Below are 22,849 nucleotides of genomic sequence, written 5' to 3'. Positions count from 1 at the left end.
TACATGAAGGATAATAGGTTAGTTATTCTCCATTTTTAAACAAAACCACAAATTTCTACTATGCAACAATTTCTGGCATGCCAGAAATTCAATGTACCATAATTTAGGTTTTTTTTTTTTTCTTTAAAGTAATCTCTACCCCCCGATGTGGGGTCTGAATTCATGACCCCGAGATCAAGAGTCACACGCTCCACTGACTGAGCCAGCCAGGTGCCCCAGTATTTTTATTTCTTAATTAATTGAAAATATACCCCAAGTCAGCTCTTTCATTTATAGAATTTCTTTGCAAATAAATTTATAAGCGCCTTTCAATGTCAGTATCTATACCCAGATGTATTAGCAAATAAATACATGTAAGAATCTTGAACACAGTTCTAATAAGGAAAAGTTTCAAGTAAAGTTTAGCAGCAACCATCACCAGAGCACTTTTACTTTCCTTTAATGACCTTGGATCTCAGCTAATTATGGAGCTCTGTGGGCTCAGGGTCACACCAAGAGTGTGAACTACTTGAATAAAAGGAGTAAAAGCAGGCTAGTTTGACATTTCCAAGTGCTGTAACAGCAGGAACATGTTAGAAATGTAGTGGAGGGGCACTGGGGTGGCTCAGTTGGTTAAGTGTCTGACTTCAGCTCAGGTCATGATCTCACTGCTCATGGGTTCGAGCCCTGCATCTTGGGATCTCTGTCTCCCTCTCTCTCTGCCCCTCCCCGCACTCATGCTTGTGCACACGCTCTCTCTCTCTCTCTCAAAATAAATAAATAAAACATTTGAAAAAAAAAATGCAGTGGAAATTGCTTGGCCAACTGAGGCTAGTCATGATGAAATCCACACTGTTGGACTCACTGTGTCCTTGACAGCCATGAAGCAATGACAGATCCAGCGCCGAGTGGTGCCGTCACGACATATGTAAGAGAAGGCTCTATCAAAGTTCCTATCCGGAGCACAGAAAGAAACTTTTTCTATTGTCTGGTCAACTATGAGGTCCTAGAAAAAGGGAAGCACAAAGGAACAGAGGACTTATCAAGTTATTCAAGCTCCTCAGAATAAACACAGGATGTTCACTTCACAATAGAGTCTCCACAACAAATGAATTGAGACTATGAAATAGCTAGATCTGAGGCCAGCAGCCTGAATACTAAGAATTTGACTTAGGAGAAATCCCAAGAGGCACTCTGCCCAGATGCCTCTCTCACTTCATCTTCTGTTCTAAAACATATGCTTGCTGCTTTTAGTTTTATCATGGTATATTCCATGCTCAATTTGATAATGTATGTAAAATCACTATATCTCATTTGATTCCCATATAACTTATATTAACTTAGTGATCATTTAATTTTAACTATGACTTTTTTATATACTTGCTGAATGGCACTGTATACACACAGTATAAACATTACACAGAATGTTTTTTAAAATCTTGAGGCTCTGAGATTCTTCTACGTGATATTCCCAGTCTAGAATCCCTAGATGCTGAGGTGGGGCTGTAAGAGCTAAAACATAAAATCAAACAAAATAGTTTTTATAAAGCATCACCATAATGGCTCATTATGATTTTATTTTGCATAATGTGCTTACTATGAATTTCCTCTTTAGCAAAATGATTCTTCTTTTGGATTGTCTGTCATTTTTCTTATTGATATGTAGGAGTTCTTTATATATTCTAAATATGAGCCCTTTATAGATTACATGCACTGCAAAATTTCTTTTCCATTCCTGATGAGTCCAAGGGTGAAAAGCCACCAATTACTATTATCACTAAAGGTGGAAAAAGAACCAATTTAATACCAGTGCTACAAGTTGCCAGCAGGGGGCAAAATTACTTTCTAACTGGTATAAAACAATTAAAAACATAGCCTCCATGTATAACACATTTCATCCAAAACATTAAAAAAAATACATAAGTTCTTAACAATAAATTTAAATGATCATTGTTTTCAATAATAATGTACATTTAAGAGTACCACTTCTTGGGACGCTTGGTTGGCCCAGTCGGTTAAGTGTCCTACTTTGGCTCACATATTCCTTTTATGGCAAGCATATAAGAGCAGGGCAGAGGACTACAAAACAAATTTTAAGAGGGCAGTACATTTAAGCTTTTAAAGCTTTAAAAGATGTGTAGAGGGGCGCCTGGGTGGCGCAGTCGGTTGAGTGTCCAACTTCGGCTCAGGTCATCATCTCGCAGTTCGTGAGTCTGAGTCCCGAGCTGGGCTCTGTGCTGACAGCTCAGAGCCTGGAGCCTGCTTGCAATTCTGTGTCTCCCTCTCTCTGCCCCTCCCCCGTTTATACTCTGTCTCTCAAAAATAAATAAACATTAAAAAAAGGGTACCACTTCTCTTGAAATTAAAAAAAAAAAAAGCCTTTGATGGAAGGTCAAAAGAACTCATGCAGCTGTATTAAGTCACTTAAAATGTATCAGACAAGTTACCCATCAAAATTGCTCTTTACCTGCAGACTCCCCCCCAACCCTTCAATAATACATGAATTTTTTTAGAAAAATTGCCTTCATGTTAAAATTTCTCCAGGCTTTAGGTCTCTTAGGAAATTTTAATTAATGATTAAATGTGCTTATATAACACTTTTATGGTCTCTAAGGTCAGAGTCTGTGTCTCTCTCTTTTCTTAATATAATTTATCATCAAATTGGTTTCCATACAACACCCAGAGCTCATCCCAACAACTGCCCTCCGCAATGCCCATTACCCACCTGCCCCTCTCTATGTCTTTATTCTTTATGCGTGTAGGACCATTTTCTTTCAAATGATAAATGCCACTTATGATTTGAGATATTATGTAGATTCTAAGTAAATGTTAACCAAATAAGCCATTTACTAGTCCTTAAGATTTCACTTAAATTGGTGTTTGGTTAAATGGCAGGTTAATCATTTCAAATATCACTTTCTAAGAATATAGTTCCCTTTATTAAGGAACAAGAAGAAACTTCAGGTGTGGTCTTTTTTTTTTTTTAATTTGGTAAAAGGCCCATCATCTTTTACACCAAATCTGTGGGGCTAAACATTTTCTTAAAATGTGTAAGAACGAAATCTTAACATTAAATTCAAATGCTCACTACATAAACATGCTGTCATGTAGAGCAAAATACTGAGAGAATTGTATTTTTTATAAGGTAAATGAGTAACTAATTTCGTTTCCTGAACACTAGTATCTCAGAAGACTGTACTTTGGACAAAGTGGAAGGATACAGAGTGAGTGCAGCAGCTTAATGGCATTATATCTGATCATTAGGGATAAAATTTAAAAAACATGAGCAGTAACACATTAAAGCATATAAAATGTTTACCTTAGTTTTTTCATCCACAACTCTGAGTCCATCTGCTGATACCCACAGGACTGCCTTAACTGCTTTCTTTCCAGTCTTTTAAGAGAAACCAAAAAGGAAGGGGGGAGACACACAGATATATAATATTTAAAAATAAGTCATCTTCAATAGAAAACACTGACTTCTGCCTTCCAAAAGTCACAAGTACAGATGGAGTCCGAGTTCAGGAGGGGTGCCCAAAGCCAGATACTCAAACCAAACTGCAGAAACATTCAGGAAAAAAACAAGCCAAAGCCATTATTGTAGAAACACAAGGCAAAACAATAAGATAAAATTAAGTAAGGGGGAAGGGACAGGTGGACTCAAAACCATGATATCACATTCCATAAAGGGCAAAGAATTCATAAGTAGATTCTTCACCCCTTTAAAAAATCAACCAAGAAAACCAAGAGTCAGGTAAATATTAATACATAAGGAGTTACACCACAAGTATCTTCTACAAACGTATTTACAGTAAAAAGCAATATACATAGGTCTAAATTGAGATGCTGACCTATCCTCTGACTCCGATGTGTACAGCAGAACCCTTGGTCATCTGAAATTTTCATGTTAAATACCCAAGAAGTCTTCATTATTTCTATAATAATCTTTAAAGACCATTATTTCTTCTCTCAGGATTAACACAGAACTGGTTTAGTTTTTAATTTGACATTAAATGCATGGAGACATTTTGGGGACATAGGAGGATTTAAAAAATTTTTTAAAATACTATTATTATTACATGAATTCTTTTTACTGGCTGAGAAAAGACTTCTTTTGGCACACAAGAATCATGTGAGAACAAGCTGATGTAGGATTTCTCTTGTGATGGAATGAAAATGAGACAGTGGGACTTTGTAATAGTAACTTAACAGCTTCCTGTCTTTTCAAATGCTCCAAGGATACAAGCAAAATAAAACGAATGCAAAATAAAGGCTGAGAATAGGTGTTAGAACATCATAAAAAAGTATAAATTAAAAGGAAACTGGTAGTAAAAAGTTGCAGCAGACTCTAGAAGGGACAGAAGAGGATAAAGAAATGTCTACCATTCTCCTCTGTATGTGTCCAAGCCCAGAGCTCCTCCATATGGAAGGCATGGCCTTATTTAAATGAACTGTGTGCTTTACTCTGGGCTCATCTCCACTATCACCATGCATCTGGTAAGAGCCTAGCACATGCCAGGCAGCAGAAACACTTAAAAGTTTACAGCCCACTGAAAGGTGATGATTAAACAAAAGATAAATAATATAGTAGTAAGTGTTATAGTAGAGCTGAAAAATGTATAATGATGTCAGCAAGGAGGCATGGTCAAATCTATTTGTGGAATCAAGGAAGGTTATTCAAAGGAGAAGATCAAACTAGGTACTGAAATAATTTCTCTAGATGCACAATGTAGGGGTAAGGAGTCAGGGAAGTGACAGAGGTTGTGGACATGGCAGTCAAAAGAAACAGCAGCACAGGATATGGAAGCAAACAACATGGCAAGTCTGTGCTCTTTAAAAGCTTGAAAGTGGGATGGGTAAGCGAGGAGCAGAAGATAAAGCATAGGAAAGGCCTAGTCATGGAGAGCCTTGTACACTTACTAAAGAATTCTATCTTAATTACATAGGCAATTAGGAGCTACTGACTGAATTTTTAAATGCATTTAAAAAATATTACTGTGGCAGCAGTATAGATGGGTTGGAAAGAGACTGAAAAGGAGGCTGAAAGACCACAACATGATTCCAGATGGCAGAAAATGAGGGTTAAGCTCTTTTCATTGAGATTGGGATACAGATGAGAAAGTTTTAAATGGAAAATATAAGAGAGAAATAGGAAGATCCCTCTCAGGTTCCTGGCTTGGGTAATTAGGTAAAGACGGTACCACAAACTAAGAGAAAAGAAGAGATGCAAAAACAAGTTTGAGAGGGGAAGAACAGGATTTCAGTTTTAGACAAGCAAAGTTTGGGATGCCTATGCAATATCCAGGTAGAGATAAACAACAGGTTATTGGATATTTAGGTCTGAAACTCAGTAGAGAATTCTAAGATGGAATTTTAGTTTGGGAAATATCAATCATGGGAGTAAAAAAGAGGGCCAAGACCTGGAGAGAATAATAATTAAATAATTGGGAGAAAATGAGTCTCTGAAGCATCAGAAAAAGAATAGCCAAAGGGACAGAAGAATGGAGAGACTAGGGTTATTGAAACTAAGGGAGAAGGGTTTCAAGAAACAGTAGGCGGTCCAAAATGTCAAGTGTTGCAAAGTGATTAAGCAAGGAAAGATGTGAAAATTGTCCACTGGATTTAGCAATGAAGAAGATGTGGTAGAGTGATAGAGTTGTAATGGTTAATTTTGTGTGTCAAATTGGCTATGCTATGATCACACAGTTTTTTGGTCAAACAGTAGTCTAGATGTTGCTTTGAAGATATTTTGTAGATGTGATTAATATTTACAAGCAATTGACTTTGGATAAAGGAGATTACCCTTGATAATATGGGTAGGACTCGTCTAATCAGTTGAATACCTTAAGGGTTAAAAACAGGCTTCCCTGAGAAGAGATTTTGCCTCAAGTCTCTAATACAGAAATTCTGCCTGAGCGTCCAACCTGCTGGCTGGCCCTATACATTTCAGACTTGCTTGCCCCAATTCTTAAGCCCCTCCCTCTCTCTATATGTATAGATATAGATATCTAAATATATACATATACATATATGTGTGTATACATGCACACAGAAATAGAAAACAGATGGTGGTTCTGTTTTTCTGGAGGTCTTGACTAATACAGAAGTGGAAGTCAGACTAGGTTGGGTTGAGAAGTAAATGAAAGGCAAGAAGAATCTGTAAATATTAAATACTCTCTTCAAAAAACCTTTCCTAAGCTTTTGCACAGCAAAGGAAACCATGCACAAAATGAAAAGGCAACCTACTGAATGGAAGAAGATATTTACAAATTATATATCCAATAAGGGGTTAATATTCAAAATACTCAACACCAAAAAACCCTAAATAATCTGATTAAAAATGAGCAGAGGACCTGAATGGGCACTTTTCCAAAGAAGACATACAGATACCCAACAGATGCATACACAGATGTTCAACATCACTATAGTAGCAAGGAAATACAAATCAAAACTACAATGAGATATCACTTCAGACCTGTCAGAATGGCTAGAATAAAAAAGACAAAAAAATAACAAGTGCTGGCGAGGACGTGGAGAAAAGGAAACCCTCATGTACTGTTGCAGGAATGTAAACTGATGCAGCCATTGAAAAAATTAAATAGAAATACCATATGGTCCAGTAATTCCACTACTGGGTATTTACCCAAAGAAAAGGAAAACACTAATTTGTAAAGATATATGCACCCATGTATTTATTGCAGCATTATTTACATCAGCCAAGATATGGAAGCAACCCCAGCGTCCATCGATAGATGAATGGATAAAGAAGGGTAAAGCACACACACAATGGAATATAAAAAAGAACGAGATCCTATCATTTGTGACAACATGGATGGACCTAGAGGGTATTATGCTAAGTGAAATAAGTCAGAAATACAATAGAGAAAGACAAATATCATATGATTTCACTTGTAGGTAGAATCTAAAAAACAAACAAAAACCCCCAGCAGAAACAGATCCATAAATACAGAGAACACACTGATGAGAGAGGGGAAGGGGGGAGGAATGGACTAAATAGGTCAATGGGAGTGGGATATACAGGCTTCCAGTTATGGAATGAATCAGTCATAATGATAAATATAGTCAATGGTACTGTAATAGCATTGTAGTGACAGATGGAAGCTACACTTGTGGTGAGCATAGCATAATGTATAGACTTGTTGCACCTCTACGTTGTACACCTGAAACTAATGTAACATTGTGTGTCCACTATACTTCAATAAAACACAATTTAAAAGTTGACAAAAAAGATAAAAAGTAGGTGCTGGGACCCAGTATCCACATAGTAGCAGGTGCCTTTACAGAAGAGATCTGAGTGGGGCTCAGACAGTCACCCTAAGCTTTTGCACCATAGATTTGCTCCATGAGGGCAGGGATTTTTTCCATCTTTATTATTTACTGTTGTAACCTCAGAGCTTAGAACAATGCCTGACACAGTATAGGAGTTTAAGAAATATCTTCTGGGAGTGCCTGGGTGGCTCAGCTGGTTAAGTGTCCAACTTTGGCTTAGGTCGTGATCTCACGGTTTGTTGGTTTGAGCCCCACATTGGCTCTGTGCTGGCAGCTCAGAGCCTGGAGCCTGCTTTGGATTCTATGTCTCCCCCTCTCTCTGCCCCACTCCCGCTCACACTCTGTCTCTCTCAAAAATAAACATTAGGAAAAAAAAAAAAAAAGAAGTATCTGCTGAAGGAATAAAGTTGCTAAATATCTACTAAAGGGAATAAGGGACAGTTGATCAGTAACACAGAAGACTGACAAATGACAGTGAAAATCCTGTGTAAGAAATTTAAATTTGCAGCTTTATCAGTCCACTGATTGTTCAACTGTAGTCTGCAGTATTCAGCATCTGAGTCAACAGATAGGACTACTTCCAGGTTGGGAGACTGAAAGCAGAAAAAAAATCAAAGGTCATTATTTAAGTAATCTCTACACCAAACGTGGAGCTCAGACTCATGATCCTGAGAACAAGAGTTGCATGTTCCTCTGACTGAGCCAGCCAGGTGCCCCTCAAAGGTCATTTTAGAATGGGATTGTTCCTCATTTAGTCTCCTTACCATATGTAGCAAAATATAACATTTTCTTGGCCCAATTACACTGTTATGAAAACATCTCTGCTTTTTTGAGGTATGCCTATGTAATAAATTTTATGGTATTGTACTAATATATCACTGAGGCACTGTATTTATCATATTCCATGGCCTTTGATCTTCTAAATAGGGGAAGAAAACATAGTATGAGTTCTTCTTGTATTTGTTCCCACATTTGGGTGCCGATTCTTGGATACATATAGTTACTTCAATCAGATGTTGAGATATTAACACTCAAAGACACCTGTAGCTGAATTTAAGTCCAGACTTCATCATACATATTCTATGGTAGCAATGCTCCTGTAGTATTTGTGCATTTTATAGTCTTCCATTCTGATAATATAAACTAAGATTGCCAAGCACTTTTCAGAAAATGATAAAAGTCATAGAAGATCAAAGTTTTTGCTTTTATGTGCCCTAAAAATGTCTATTCAAGCCAATATCCTAGGAGGGAAGGTCAAAGTTAGCTAACCAAAAGACTGAAATACAAAGATAACCCAGAGCAAGTATGAAATACAGAATTTAGGTACATCTTAGTGATGCAAACACCCCTTAAAAAAAGACTACATAATACTTCATTACCATTGTTCCAAAACTATTTTTTAAATAATTTCAAAGTTATAGGTAGTTCACATTGATTAGTCACTTATGAAAAACATGGTTTTACAACAAAAAGAAAATTGCTTATTCTTCAAGGAAAGAAGATGCGTTTAAATAACATGGACAGAACTTAAGTAACTTCATATTTAAACTGGTAAAATCTGAGAAGATCACACTAACCTATGAGTGAAACATGACAAATATCAAGTATAACTGAGCTAGAAACCATGCAACTCTCTATAAGTCCAACTTAGAATTTTAAAATTAACATCTGCCATAAGCGCTTTTTTATATAGGTAGACATAAGCTAATACAGAAATTAAACAGACTCTGATATTAAGAGAAAATGATAGCAGTTAGTGGATCTATTACAAATTATTGAATTAAGAAACTTGTACTGCAAGTAAGAGAAATGCACAGGTAATGTTCAAATGAAAATATAAGCAAAGAAACAAAATGATTGCAAAACTGACACAGAAATAGTAACTTCAGCTAAGTACACTGAAAGATCACTTTCCCCTAAATATAAAAGCTACTCACAATAAAAGGCAATTGAAATAACTAATTACAACAAAGAACTGTTATCTACCTACCTATCTCCAAAGATTGTTTGCTTGTTTTTAAAAAGTAGACATCACTTAAAGAAAGAAAAAGGATGATGATCACATATTGGTGATAGTCTTGGTAGGCATATCCTTATGGTTGCTCTTTAATTTTACATATTGGTATTATCTAGGGAAGTACTTCAGACTTCCAGTTGGAGAAATACGTTTTTAAACTGTTTAAATCAGAGATTGGCAAACTTTCTGTGAGGGACCAGATGTCAAATATTTAAAGCTTTGCAGGTTATAGAGTCTATGTCACAACTAATTAACTCTGCTACTATAGTGGAAAAGCAGCCACAGACAATATGTAAACAAATGGGCATAGCTTTGTTCCCGTAAAGCTTTATTTATAAAAACAGTGGGCCATAGTTTGCCAACCTCTGATGTAAATCATCATAATCCCTGAAAAGTAACCACTAATTAAATCTTTTTGGAAAGACAATATTGAAATACTAGACTCATTTGGAATTATATCTCTGAATTATCCTTATTCTTTTTCTTCCCTTTCTTTCCCTTCTCCCTTCCCTTCCCTTTTCTTTCTTTCTTTTCTTTCCTTTTTCCTTCCTTATCTTTCCCTTATTCTTTCCTTCTTTTACAAATGTGCTTATATGCTATCTATTGTTTTAAATTGCAACTCAGATCTCAGTGCTGCCCAACTCCAAAATTCTGATTCCCAAGATCACCAATGAGATAAGAACGTGCAATTAATCAACATAAATAGAAGTGATATTTGCAGGCAAGACAATTCTGCTAGATGTATGATAGTAGATAAGAGCAAAAAGGTTAAACAGCTGTTCTAATGTTTAAGCCAAAGCAAATAAATGCTGTAAAGACACACAGGAAGCATAATTTGGCATAAATGAAATGTTAAGAAGCAACTGCAGCAAACAGGCCACTTTGGGCAGGAAAGGCAGAGCAAGTCACTCTTTCTGAGCAATAGTAATTTGCCACTCTATTGTGCAACGTTCTTTCTCTACAAACCAAAATGATCTTCGAGTGTACCCAACATGTAAAGAATCACTGGTCAGTCTTTCTGTCACACCTACACACAGAGATAACCCAGTCATTACAGAGTAACGACATGCTAACAGGCAACTATAACGTGGTATGCCTTGTAATAAATGAGTAAGAAGCGTTTGTTTCACAGAAAAATGGGCTTCATTTTTTTTTTAAATCTGAGAAAGACCTTAAAATGATATTTGAATTTACGAACAGAACTGTATAAGGAACAAATTTTGTCTTATAATTCCAAGATACAGTGAATATTCCCTAAAGGACAAAATGGCAAAGGGAAAGAAACACAACTTTCACCAGTATTTGAGGCTGGCATTATCTCTAATGGCTGTTTCACTAACACTACAGTAACCCTTTAATCTAGGACATTAAGTTACACTATATTTCCTGCATTATAAGTGAGAGGAGCCTTTAAAGGTAGCAAACAGCATGAAGGTTGAAACAAACAGCAAAGAAAGATTTCTGGAGGCAGTTCAGCTCTTCCAGTTTGCTTTTAATTGTCAGAAGGGGGGAACCTAGGGATTATTCTAATACTATGAAGATTCCACAGGTATCTCAAATTCAACCTGTCTAAAACCAAATTCATCATGCCCCTTCTCACAATGAACAATTCCCCGGTGCTTGCTCAACCATGCCCAAAGCTTGGGGCATCTGCATATCCTTCTGCATATCCCTAGCTTGAATGAATGAGTGAGTAGGAGAGCATGTTTCTCTCTCATCCCAGTGGTCCTGTGAATGCTGTTCCTTCTGTCGGAAATGCCTTTCTCCTCTTAGTTTAACTGGAAGTCATTGTTTTACATCTCAGCCTTAGGTGTCACCTCCTCCTAGAAGCCTTCATCACACTCTCACATTCAATCTTCCTCTCTGCTCTTGTAATACCTGTTTCTGTCACATGATTTGGTAACCATTTCTTTACCTGATTCCTTCCACTACAGGTTGAACTTGAAAGCAGTGCATTTGTCATTCATTCATTTATTCATTCACTAATTCAAATATTTTGGAGCAGGTCCTATGGATCACATACTATTTTAGGCATTAAAGACTCAGCAGTGAACAAAGTAAGTGAAGATTTCAGTCTTAAGAGAGCTTATGTTTTAGCGAAGAAAAGACAAACAAATAAATAAACTGTATGGTATGGGAAATGGTGATAAGCCCTATCAGAGAAAAATAAAGCAAAGAGGAAGAACACAAAGTATGTGTATATAGAGGAAGGTGGTATTTGGAATTTAAAATGAGGTTCTCAGTGAATGCCTCACTGAGAATGGGGCTTTTGAAGAAGGAATGGAAAGAGATGAAGTGAGCCATGCATATATCTGGATGATGTGTATTCCAGAATAGAGGTTACAGCAAGTGCAAAGGTCCTGAAGCGGAAGCATAGCTAGTGGGTTCAAGGAATATCCAAGAAGCTAGCGTGGATGGAACTGAGGGAGAGTAGAAGATAGGAGAAGGGACAGTGGGAATTCATGTACCATGGCCTAGAAGGCCTAAAATACTCTGGCTTTTATTCTGAGTAGGGCAAAAAGCTACTGGAGGATCTGGGGCAGTGGAACCATACAATGAGCCCTCTGTCTTAAAAAGATCACTCAGGCTGATATCTTGCGAACAGATGGTAAGGGGAACAACAATGAAAGCAGAAGTAGAACACCACTGCAATGACTCAGGTGAGAGGAGAAGATGGCTTGGATCAGGGCAGCAGCGCAGAGGTAATGAGACAGAAACTGTTGATGGAATAGATATAGGGTACAACAGAAAGAGAGGAGTAAAGATTAGATCCAGGATTTTTAGCCAGAGCACAGGTACAGAGCTGTTGTATAGTGAGATGGGGAAGATTAGGGGAAAGTAGTTTGGGAGGAAAAGATTAGGAATTAGGTCTGTGACACGGCATGAAATGCCTCATATAAAGTGTTTAATGATGATGATGAGGATGATGATAACAATACCTAACAGTTGCCCACTATTGCAGGCTGTTTTGTGCACTTTGCTAATATTTACTTATTTAATTTCCACAATAATCACATGAGGTTGGTATTATTATTATTTTTTTTTATACAGGGGAAACTGAGATACAGAATAGTTAAGAACCTTTCCCAAGGTCACAAAGCTAGTAAGTGGCTGAGCCAAGATTAAATGCAAGAACCTGACTCTTCAGAGTCTGTGCCCTAGCCCCTATGCTATATTGCTTCTATGATGGAAACACCACTATGAAGTCAAGAGGCAATGTCAAGATAGAAATTTCAGTCATTGGCACAGAGATGGTATTTAAATCCATGACACTGGATGAGATCATCAAGGGAGAGGTGTAGGTAGAGAAGAGTCCACAGACTGGGAAGTAGGCAGCAATATGAGGGAAAACCAAGAGCAGGATCCCTGAACTCCAGATGAACTGTGTTTTATAGCAGGGGAGGAATGGACTATGAGAGATCTGCTGATAGGTCGGGTAAGGGGGTAGGTAGGACCTTTAGAATAATGATACAGAAAAAAACTTGACAAGAACAGCTTTGGTGGAGTGGTGAAGGTAAAAAGACTGATTAAATAGGTTTAACAGAGGAAGGGAGAGCAGAAACTGAAGGCACCAAGCAGAAACATTTTTTAAATAAAGATGATTTGTTTTGATCCACTATAAGAAAGAAAAACTGATATGGAAAAGAGTGTGGGGAGCATTGCTGGAGTAATAAAGAACTGCAATAATAAGAATCTAGTGGAGGAGATGGTCTCGGCGAGGAGCTCATACAGTTTATCTCCTGAATAGGAGGGAAAACAGAGCATATGGGCATGGATGTAGGTAGGTGAGTAGATGCGGTGCCAGCGCATGCTAGAGTTTTCTTCTGATTGATTCTATTTTTTCAGTGACGTAAGAAGCAAGGTCATCAGCTGAAAGAGAACAGAGTAAGAAATTCTGGAGGCTTAAGGAAAAAAGAAGTGTCAAATAGTTACCTAAAAATGAGAAAGTAAGAGCTAAAAAAAAAAAAAAAAAAAAAGATTGTCTTGCTCATCTTTATATCTAGATAGCCTAGCATACTCCCTAGTATGTTTTACACAGTGTGATTTGAGCTCAAGAACCATTGTGTTTTCATGAATACAAATTAAAAAAGATGACTCCAAAAGTTGATGAATTTGTTTGTAATCTAGAAGAGGTCAGTGTTTGACATATTAGTTGATCATGTTATAGGAAATAATGAAACCAAGGATAATTGGAAATCTTCTGATAACTCTTGAGATTGTCTTTTTTTTTCCTTCAGAAATTTGTTACAATGGACTTCAAAAGGGGAAAAAAAAAAACCCAAATCATAAAAGGTGCATCTAATAAAATACAAAAGAAGGTAAAATTTACATAAGGGCATGGGAATTTAAAAAACAGGAAGACAAGGAAAGAGGCAGCAGATATTCCCTCTCTCTTAAAGAAAAGGATCCAGAATGAAGGTAAGCAGTAAGTATGATTTGTTACAGAGGAGAAAATCTGGGAAATCAAAAACAGAATGTAGATGTTGAGTACACTGACTTTAAGAGTAGTCATTAATACCACAAAATGTTTTCTCTCAACAATTAGGACTGAAAGTAATATAACCACACATTACTCTTCAACCATGCATTCTCTAAAAGACAACCATTTCTAATTATGCCATTTAACAACTGAAAAAAGCAAAAGAACATGAAAAAATATATTTGGCAGGACATTAACAGGATCTGCTAAGAACAGATATAGTATTTTTGGTGATTTTTACACAGTTAGAAGTGCCCTCCCCTCTCCGAATTCAAAGTGACATAATAGCCCAAGGAGGAGTTCATAAACTCAAATATCTACGGGGTTAAAAGCAGATAACAAATGAGTGAAGCAGGCTGAGTGCAAGGACATTAGGGAGTTGCAGGGATTATGGCAAATAGGCAACCAAAGGGTACACTGGCTACTCAACTCAAGCCACTGCTGCCACATAGGAAGCATTGTTTTACCAGATCTTCCAATTCTTTTTTTTTTTTTTTAATTTTTTTTTTCAATGTTTTTTATTTATTTTTGGGACAGAGAGAGACAGAGCATGAACAGGGGAGGGGCAGAGAGAGAGGGAGACACAGAATCGGAAACAGGCTCCAGGCTCCGAGCCATCAGCCCAGAGCCTGACGCGGGGCTCGAACTCACGGACCGCGAGATCGTGACCTGGCTGAAGTCGGACGCTTAACCGACTGCACCACCCAGGCGCCCCATCTTCCAATTCTTAAGATATTCTAAGTTTCATGTGAAAACTCTCATGTTTGACATTTTGGCAACTAATTCAAATTTATAAACTGTGCAAGGCATACAATGCATGTTTGTGGGAAACATTCAGGCCCTTGTGCTATCTAGCGTACTTCTGAGAAAACATCAATATCGAGTAGGTGAAAAAGTCTGCACCAAGTTTCAGAAAACCTTGGTTTCAGGGTAGGCACTGCTCTTTACTACTAACTGGGTGACTTCTTTGAGCTTGGTTGTAAAATGTAGTTTCATGAACTATCCTAATTCACTGAGTGGTTGTGAACAGTAAATAAGAAATTAGGTCAAAGCATATCACAAACTATAAAGCTCTATATAAATATAAGCAAATCGTTTTGAGATAATGGAAAATATATACTGGTCTCTGCCCCTGGTTCTGGGCACAAAGCTTCTGCAACCCTTGTAACTTCCTAATTTCCCAAGTGATAAGAGCACTGTGAGCATCTCTTGTTCTGATATTTGGTCTGTGACTCCATCCCTGACACAGAACTCCTAAAACCCTTGTAAATTCCTAAGTGATAAGGACACTGATAAGGAGCATCTTCTGTTCGATGAGGCAACTTTGGGTAGGCTCCTAGATAAGGGCTGATCAGCGGAAAGAACAAGCCATGATGAGAAGCTTGTTCAGCCTTACCTCAGATCCATCCTCCAGGGAAGGAAAGGGGTTAGAAATCATTAATAATTGATCACGCCTATGTGAGGAAGCCTCCATAAAACCCCAATAGTACAAGGTTCAGACAGCGTCCAGGTTGGCAAATGCATCATACTAGGAGGGTGACACACTCCATCTCCATAGGGACAGAAGCTCCCGGAACCCTCCCAGACCTCACACTGTGTAGCTCTTCTTCTGTTTCTTTTATCGTATCTTTTAATAAACTAGTAAACATAATGAAGTATTTCCCTAAATTCTATGAGCTGTTCTAGCAAATTAAACCAGAGGAGGGAATTGTGGGAACCTCCAGGTTTTAGCCAAACTGTACAGAAGTTGTAGGTAACGTTGGGACTTACTACTTGTGACTGGCATTGGAAGTAGGGTAGGGGAAGTCTTGTGGGACTGAGCCCTTAAGGTGTGGGGTCAGACACTATCTCCAGGTAGACAGTGTTAGAACTGAGCTAAAGTGTGGAATAACCAGCTGAGGTTGCAAAAAATTGGTTGGTGTGGGAGAAAAAAAAATCTCTACATATTTGGGGACCAGAAATGAATACTTTATGTGAGTAGTAAAGGAAATTCATAGAAGAGAGACTCGCAGGAGGTAGACTGACTGGAATTTTTCTAATACAATGGCCTAAGAACATTTCATATCTCTGTATTCAATCAGTTCCTCATAAAATGGGAATATAGTTTACCTAGCTCAGAGGGTGCCTCAAATATATTAAAATTATAAAATCCTTTTCAATCAAATGTTAAGTGTCATGTAATTTGAGTTAATCAAGTATTTATTTGGTACGGCCAAATACACTAATGAAGCTGTATGCAGTACATCCTAAAAAGTTGAGTACATTCCTGGCTCTCCTAACAATGGTGAGCAATTTAATGTAGCTAGTTTGGCAAATGGTTCTCAGGGTTTTTTTCCTTCTTTCTAAAGACGTGTGTAAGCTTGGGGCGCCTTGGTGGTTCAGTCGGTTAAGCATCTGACTTCGGCTCAGGTCATGACCTCGAGTCCTACATTGGACTCTCTGCTGTGTGCGCAGAGCCTGCTTCAGACCTTCTGTCTACCTCTCTGCCCCTCTCCCACACGTGCCTGTGTTCTCTCTCAAAAAAACAAAACAAAACAAAAAAACCCAAGAGGCATATAAGCTTACAATGAGCTAATAATACAGTAACAGACTCAGGTTTATCTGTTCCCTATTGCAAAAGCTTGTGGAGACACTGCTTCCATTAACTGGTGATGCAGGAATAGGGAAGTGACCCATTGGTCAGGTTCAGGAAACAACTTAGGAAAAAGAGGAAGCAATCCTCCTGGCGATGATCTATAAATCCCGATTCAGGGCTAATAATCTTTTCATCTACCTACTTTTATGCAAGTGCGCTTGGTGGACATCCCTCTTCCTAACTGTTGTTTTCTTTATCTTCGACCACTAAACCATACATGACATGAAGGCTAAGAAAGTGTCAAAATTTATGAGAAACTGTACTGGATTAAAAACTCAATAGTTAATAATATTGTAGTAGCATTGTATGGTTACAGAAGATAACTACCTTTATCATAGTGTTTCAAAATGCAATTAACTATAAAATCACTATACACCTGAAACTAACATGTTATATATGTGAACTATACTTTAATTAAAAAAAAAACAAACAAAAAAACCCCCTAAAACCTACCAGGATGCCTGGGTGGCTCAGTCGGTTAGGCGTCCGACTTCAGCTCAGGTCATGATCTCACACTTTGTGGGTTCAGGCCCTGTGTCGGGCTCTGTGCTGACAGCTCAGAGACTGGAGCCTGCTTCCGATTCTGTGTCTCCCTCTCTCTCTGCCCTTCCCTTGCTCATACTGTGTCTCTCTATCTCTCTCAAAGGTAAATAAGCAATAAAAAACAAAAACAAAAACAACCCCAAAAAACAAAAAACCTACCTATCATATACTGTTCTATGAGATTCTTCATTTTCAGCTTTCATTAAGCCACAATTGACCTGGCAAACTTGACAAACCAAGTCTCTTCCGCCAGGCAATTTCTTGTAGATTAGTGCGCAAGTGGGTTGAATAATGGCAATTTGAAAGATTTAAAAGGCTCCAAATTAAAGTTTTTCATTTAAAAGCACATTCCTGCTGAGATTATGGGTAATGCTTCTTCCCCGTTGGTTTTTATAATTTTTTAAATGACTTACTATAACATAAAAAATTGTACATTAGAATAAAATTGTCCTGCCATAAAAAGAATTCTCCCTTCAATAACAAAAGAATTCTGACAGTCACAATGGTTCACAGATGCTAGTAGGAGATTGTTTAGTATCTTTTTTTCCTTTTTAAAAAAGTTTTTATTTAAATTCCAGTTAGTTAACATATAGTATAATATTAGCTTCAGATGTACAATTTAGTGATTCCACACTTCTGTACAACACCTACTGCCCATCTGCTGAGCGTCTTTTAAGGAAATTCTGTGAGAGTAAAACTCACTAGTATGATTTAAATATCTCCAAATAAGGGGCTCCCGTGTGGCTCAGTCAGTTAAGCGTCCAACTCTTGGTTTCGGCTCAGGTCATGATCTCATGATTTGTGAGATCAAGCCCCGAGCTGGACTCTGTGCTGCCAGTGCAGAGTCTGCTTAGGACTCTCTCTGCCTCTTCCCCACTCAAGCTCTCTCTCTCAAAATAAATATTAAAACAAATTCAAAATAAATAAACATCTCCAAATAAATAAAATGTTGGTTTGAACCACTGAAAAAAACTCTTTAAAGCCTTAATAAAAAAAGTGAGTTGAGGGGTGGCTGGGTGGCTCAGTCAGGTAAGAGTCTGACTCTTGATTTTGGCTCAGATCATGATCTCGTTTGTGGGTTCTAGCCCCACATCAGGTTCTGCACTGACAATGCAGAGGCTGATTGGGTTCTCTCTCTCCTTCTCTTTATGCCCCTCCCCTGCTTACACGCTCTCTCAAAATAAATAAATAAACAAAAAAACATAAAGTGAAATAAGTTTATAGGAAGCTATTTATTAGCACCTTTTCAGGTTAAATCTTTTTATTTTATTTTAAAGATTTTATTTTTCAGTAATCTATATAGCCAGTGCGGGGCTTTAACCCACCACCCTGAGATTAAGAGCCACACACTCAGCGACTGAGCCAACCAGGCACCCCAAGCTTCAATCTTTAAAACTTTGGTTGTAAATAATAAGAAAACAGAGTGACTGTATAGCATAGTGACTAAGAATGTGGGCTTTGGAGTCAAATTATCTGGGTCCAAAATTCTAGCTTCTACCACTTATTAGATCTGTGAATTTGGGTAGGACACCTAGCTCTATAAACTTTAGTTTCCTCACTGTAAAACAGGGAGAATAATAATTTCAGGGTTATTTTAAGGATTGAGATGATTCTTAATTTTCTTTCTCATGCCATATAATCATGTTGCAAAATGCAACAGTGTGACCCAGTTCAGCTACACTGTAAGTGCACCCTGACTCCATTCTATATAGCAATGAATATTGCCACTTTGGGATGATTTTGAGTTGAAAGCTACCTTTGTTCCCTAACAGCATGTTGTATAACCTTTTAACAAGTTTTCTCTATAAACCAAATCAATATTTTCTATAACCTAGCCTTCTATACAAGGTCTATACAAGGTTATTATTATTTTTTTTAAGTTTATTTATTTGAGAAAGAGAGAAACCCAAGCAGGGCTCAAACCACAAACCATGAGCTCATGACCCGAGCCAAAATCAAGATGCTTAACCAACTGAGCCACCTAGGTGCCCCAAGGTTGTTTTACTAAGTAGACATATTAAAAACTGATCACTTGGAAGCTAGTTTAAATTGTATAATAATTATGGTGATGTAAAATCGCTTTGAGAAATTCTATTTGGAAAAGAATAAATATCCACAAAAACTTCCTTAACAATTATAATGCCTATTTATATAGTTAACCCTTGAATACTGAACTGTGTAAATCCACTTATGTACAGATTTGATAAATACAGTACTGTAAATGTATTTTTTAAGATTAAAAAAATTTTTTTAATGTTTACTTTTGAGAGAGAGAGAGAGAGAGAGAGAGAGAGAGAGAGTAAGCACGCACAAGTGGAGGAAGGGCAGAGAGAGGGAGACAGAGGATCCGAAGCGGGCAAAGTGGGCTCCACACCAAGAGCAGAGAGTCCAATGTGGGGCTAGAACTCATGAACCGTGAGGTCATGACCTAAGCTGAAGTCAGTCGCTTAATCCACTGAACTACCCAGGGGCGCCTGGGTGGCGCAGTCGGTTAAGCGTCCGACTTCAGCCAGGTCACGATCTTGCGGTCTGTGAGTTCGAGCCCCGCGTCAGGCTCTGGGCTGATGGCTCGGAGCCTGGAGCCTGTTTCAGATTCTGTGTCTCCCTCTCTCTCTGCCCCTCCCCCGTTCATGCTCTGTCTCTCTCTGTCCCAAAAATAAATAAAAAACGTTGAACTACCCAGGTACCACAAGATTTTCTTAATTAACATTTTCCTTCCTCTCGCTTACTTTATCATAAGAATACAGTACATAATACATATAACATACAAAATATGTGTTGATGGGGCGCCTGGGTGGCGCAGTTGGTTAAGCATCTGACTTTGGCTCAGGTCATGATCTCATGGATCCGGAGTTTGAGCTCCACTTAGGGCTCTCTGCTCTCAGTGCAGAGCATGTTCAGACCTTCTGTCTGCTTCTCTCTCTGCCCTTCCCCCACTTGTGCTCTGTCTCTCTCACAAAAATAAACATTAAAAAAATATATATGTGTTGATGGACTGTTTATGTTATCGGTAAGGTCAACAATAGGCTACTGTAGTTAAGTTCATGGAGAGTCAAATATCATACAGGGATTTTCCACTGCGGAGAGGGATGAAGGCCCTGATCCTTGGCATTGTTCAGGGTTAACTGTAATGATGCAGATATCTATAGGATTAGTTCTTTCTAGATATAGACTTGTTAATTTAACTCAAACTCAAGATGTCTACTAAGAAATTTTATTGTGACATATGTGGGTAAATTATATGACTTTCTATTTCAGATTCACAGCAGTAAACTGAATCAAGCCATTCAAGCTCTTCAAATTTGTTTATAGACAAATTTATAGTATAAAGGTGACCTACATGAACATGTAAAAATAAGTTACAACTAAAATATTTACTTAAGAAATGGAAACTGTTTGTTCTTTAAAACAAATTTCCAAGGTAACAAAACCACCTAGTAAAAAAAAAATTGTGATGGGATTTTTATATTCACATTAACTTTTTATAATTTATAGTCAGTTATCCAATGACAGTAGTGTTTTCTTATGCTGTCTCAGTCTGAATTATTTTGTAGCACTTACTCAAAACTAAACAATGATAAGCTTTGACACAAAAATGTTAGAAATGTATTTAGCTATTTGTATATATATTCTTAATTTTAAGAAACTGAACATTAAATAATCATTACTTGAAAAGCATGTACAGAAAGAATATCCCACATAATGATAGATATTTGGTAGACTGCTAATTAAGATCATTTTTCTTAGATTAGCAGCCCAGGTTTAAAAAAAAAAAAATCACAGAATCTCCAAATGTAGGTTTATGTACTTTCACTCACTTTACCTGAAATTTGATTTAGACTGAAAAATAAAAGTATTAGCACTGAATGTAAAATGTGTACATTCAATTTCCACTCAAACTTAGTTTTTCTTCCCATTTCTCCCTCAACATTGAGCACTAAGTAAAATCCACTTGCTAAAAACCCAGCTAATATGCTAGTATGAACAGCTTTGTAAGATCAAATTAAATTTAATACCTAGCTTTGAGGAAATAATCCTCTTTTAACTTATCTGCTTTAATTATTGGATTTTAGTATCAACAGACACACAGTTAACATCATAGATAGCAAGTTTCCAATTTATTAATTTCCCTCTATAGTCAAATCAATTCCTGTATTATGAAGAAACCAATGTCAGTGCTATACTAGGGGTGTAACTCCTTATAAAGCAAGCACGAATGTGGCATCAAACTTACTTTTCCAAAGAAGCCTTTGAAGAACTTCCTTTCCTGGAGGAACAGGGGGACAAGTCGAGCGCTATTATTGTATGGGCTAAATGTCCCAGGGTTTCACACCAATAAGCACATACAGAAGTTGGGTAAAGGGCAAAGTAGGAGAAGGGGAGGGAGTGAGAGTTTTAAAGAGTTATCCATACCAGGAGTGACAGGGAAAAAGGAAGGGTGCATGAAAATGCAGGGAAACATACTATATGGCCCAAGAATCCATGAAAAGAGTGAGAAGAAATCAGAACCTGTGTATCCATGCAGAGCAACTAGTTAGTTTAGTATTCTGTATTTACTTTTGAAACAGAGATTATCCAAATTTGGCAGCAGAGAAAAAGATGAACACATATTGGTTTGGCAAGATTTGCATTTTAAATTTCCTAATAGTGAGTAGTAAATACATTTTTCAATTTCCATATACATTTTTTCAATGTAAACATCAGTGGTCAACCATGTGAAGTCATGAATTAAAAAAACAGTCCACATTTGAATAACCACATAAAAAATGCAACACATAAAATTAAATTATGAGTATGCAGCAAGAATCCTTGTCAAACTTTTTCTTACTGAGTTCAAGAGGTTACTTAGAGAATCCTTACTTATGCATTAGGGTCAATTTGTATGTTTTTTCTGGGCTGATCAATTCCACAACAATCATAGGGGAAATAATAGATACGTTCTATTCCAAAAAGAGAATAAATCAGCTATAAAGAACACAAAGCTAATGTTTTCATTGCAGCTGAAAAAACAAATATATCTGAGAACCAAACAAGAACCACAAAAGAAATTTTAAAAATAGGGTTTTGTTTTCTTTTAAAATGTTACTGTTTTAGAATAAAGAAACTTGCATTGACAGTTCTAAGTATACAGCTCTGAAACTATGTAGATAAGAGAGAGCTATCTAACTATGGTCCCAGCACCAATCTTTAAGCATGTACAACTTTGAAAGCTGGCTACCATTTAAAATCAGAACTTGAATGCAAAGTAGATGGGTTCTAACCCAAGCTGTCTTAACTTTACATTTCCTAACTCTGGTTGAACTATACTTTAAGCTTTTCGTTTTTAAAATCAGCGTTTAATGTTGGATAAGTATCTAGAAAAAGACAAATGTACTGAAATTTTGCTCTCTCAAACAATTTATAAACTCATTCACTACTCTCAAACACTGAATAGTTCGTTTTCCACCTAAGTTTTGAAAATCACAAACAGCATCAAATATTTCCAAAAAAATGTTTTGAACTTAAGCTGGAAAAACAATGAAGTAATTGAGGTAGTTATTGTAATAAGAGTAAGTTTATTTCTACTGCCAAGTTTGGTGACCCTAGTTTTGTTAGACTGTGAGTAACCATCAGCTTTTAAAGATGCAGCCCAAGTTAAAAGATTCACCATTCTTGAGGGCTAGGGAGGTGAGGGAAGGAGATCTGTTAATATTTAATTTAGCTCCCAGGAAAGCTCTTGTTAAACATGTAGTTTGCCCTCTTCATAAAAGACTTCAGATGTTAACAAAAAAAGTTGACGTGCAAATGCATTAAAAGATAGCTATCAGAGAATATTAGTGTTTTTTTAAAACAAGTTATGATTCTTTTACCTGCTAAAACAAGAACATATATTAAAGCAAATATATCAAATAGTGAATAAAAAAAA

The 22,849-nt window shown here is 37.2% G+C and overlaps 1 protein-coding gene across 11 annotated transcripts in view; it reads right to left on the bottom strand.

Annotated features, from left to right (window-relative positions):
* Positions 1–22,849, bottom strand: part of NUMB (NUMB endocytic adaptor protein) — a 200,987-nt gene that overhangs the window by 17,976 nt on the left and 160,162 nt on the right. For 7 of the 11 annotated variants that reach the window (XM_049611385.1, XM_049611389.1, XM_049611386.1 and 4 more), the window contains 3 exons: positions 21,179–21,211; positions 3,299–3,373; positions 845–985 (listed from right to left, as the gene is read on the bottom strand). In XM_049611385.1, coding sequence (XP_049467342.1) covers positions 845–985; positions 3,299–3,373; positions 21,179–21,211 — 249 coding nt within the window. The remainder of the gene's footprint in view (positions 1–844; positions 986–3,298; positions 3,374–21,178; positions 21,212–22,849) is intronic. The other 4 variants (XM_049611391.1, XM_049611390.1, XM_049611393.1 and 1 more) reach the window with 1 other exon arrangement.

This window comes from Panthera uncia (genome assembly GCF_023721935.1).
Source record: "Panthera uncia isolate 11264 chromosome B3 unlocalized genomic scaffold, Puncia_PCG_1.0 HiC_scaffold_1, whole genome shotgun sequence".
Classification (NCBI taxonomy): domain Eukaryota; kingdom Metazoa; phylum Chordata; class Mammalia; order Carnivora; family Felidae; genus Panthera; species Panthera uncia.
Note: the sequence above shows the minus strand (reverse complement) of the source record. Positions and strands in the feature narration are given on the sequence as shown.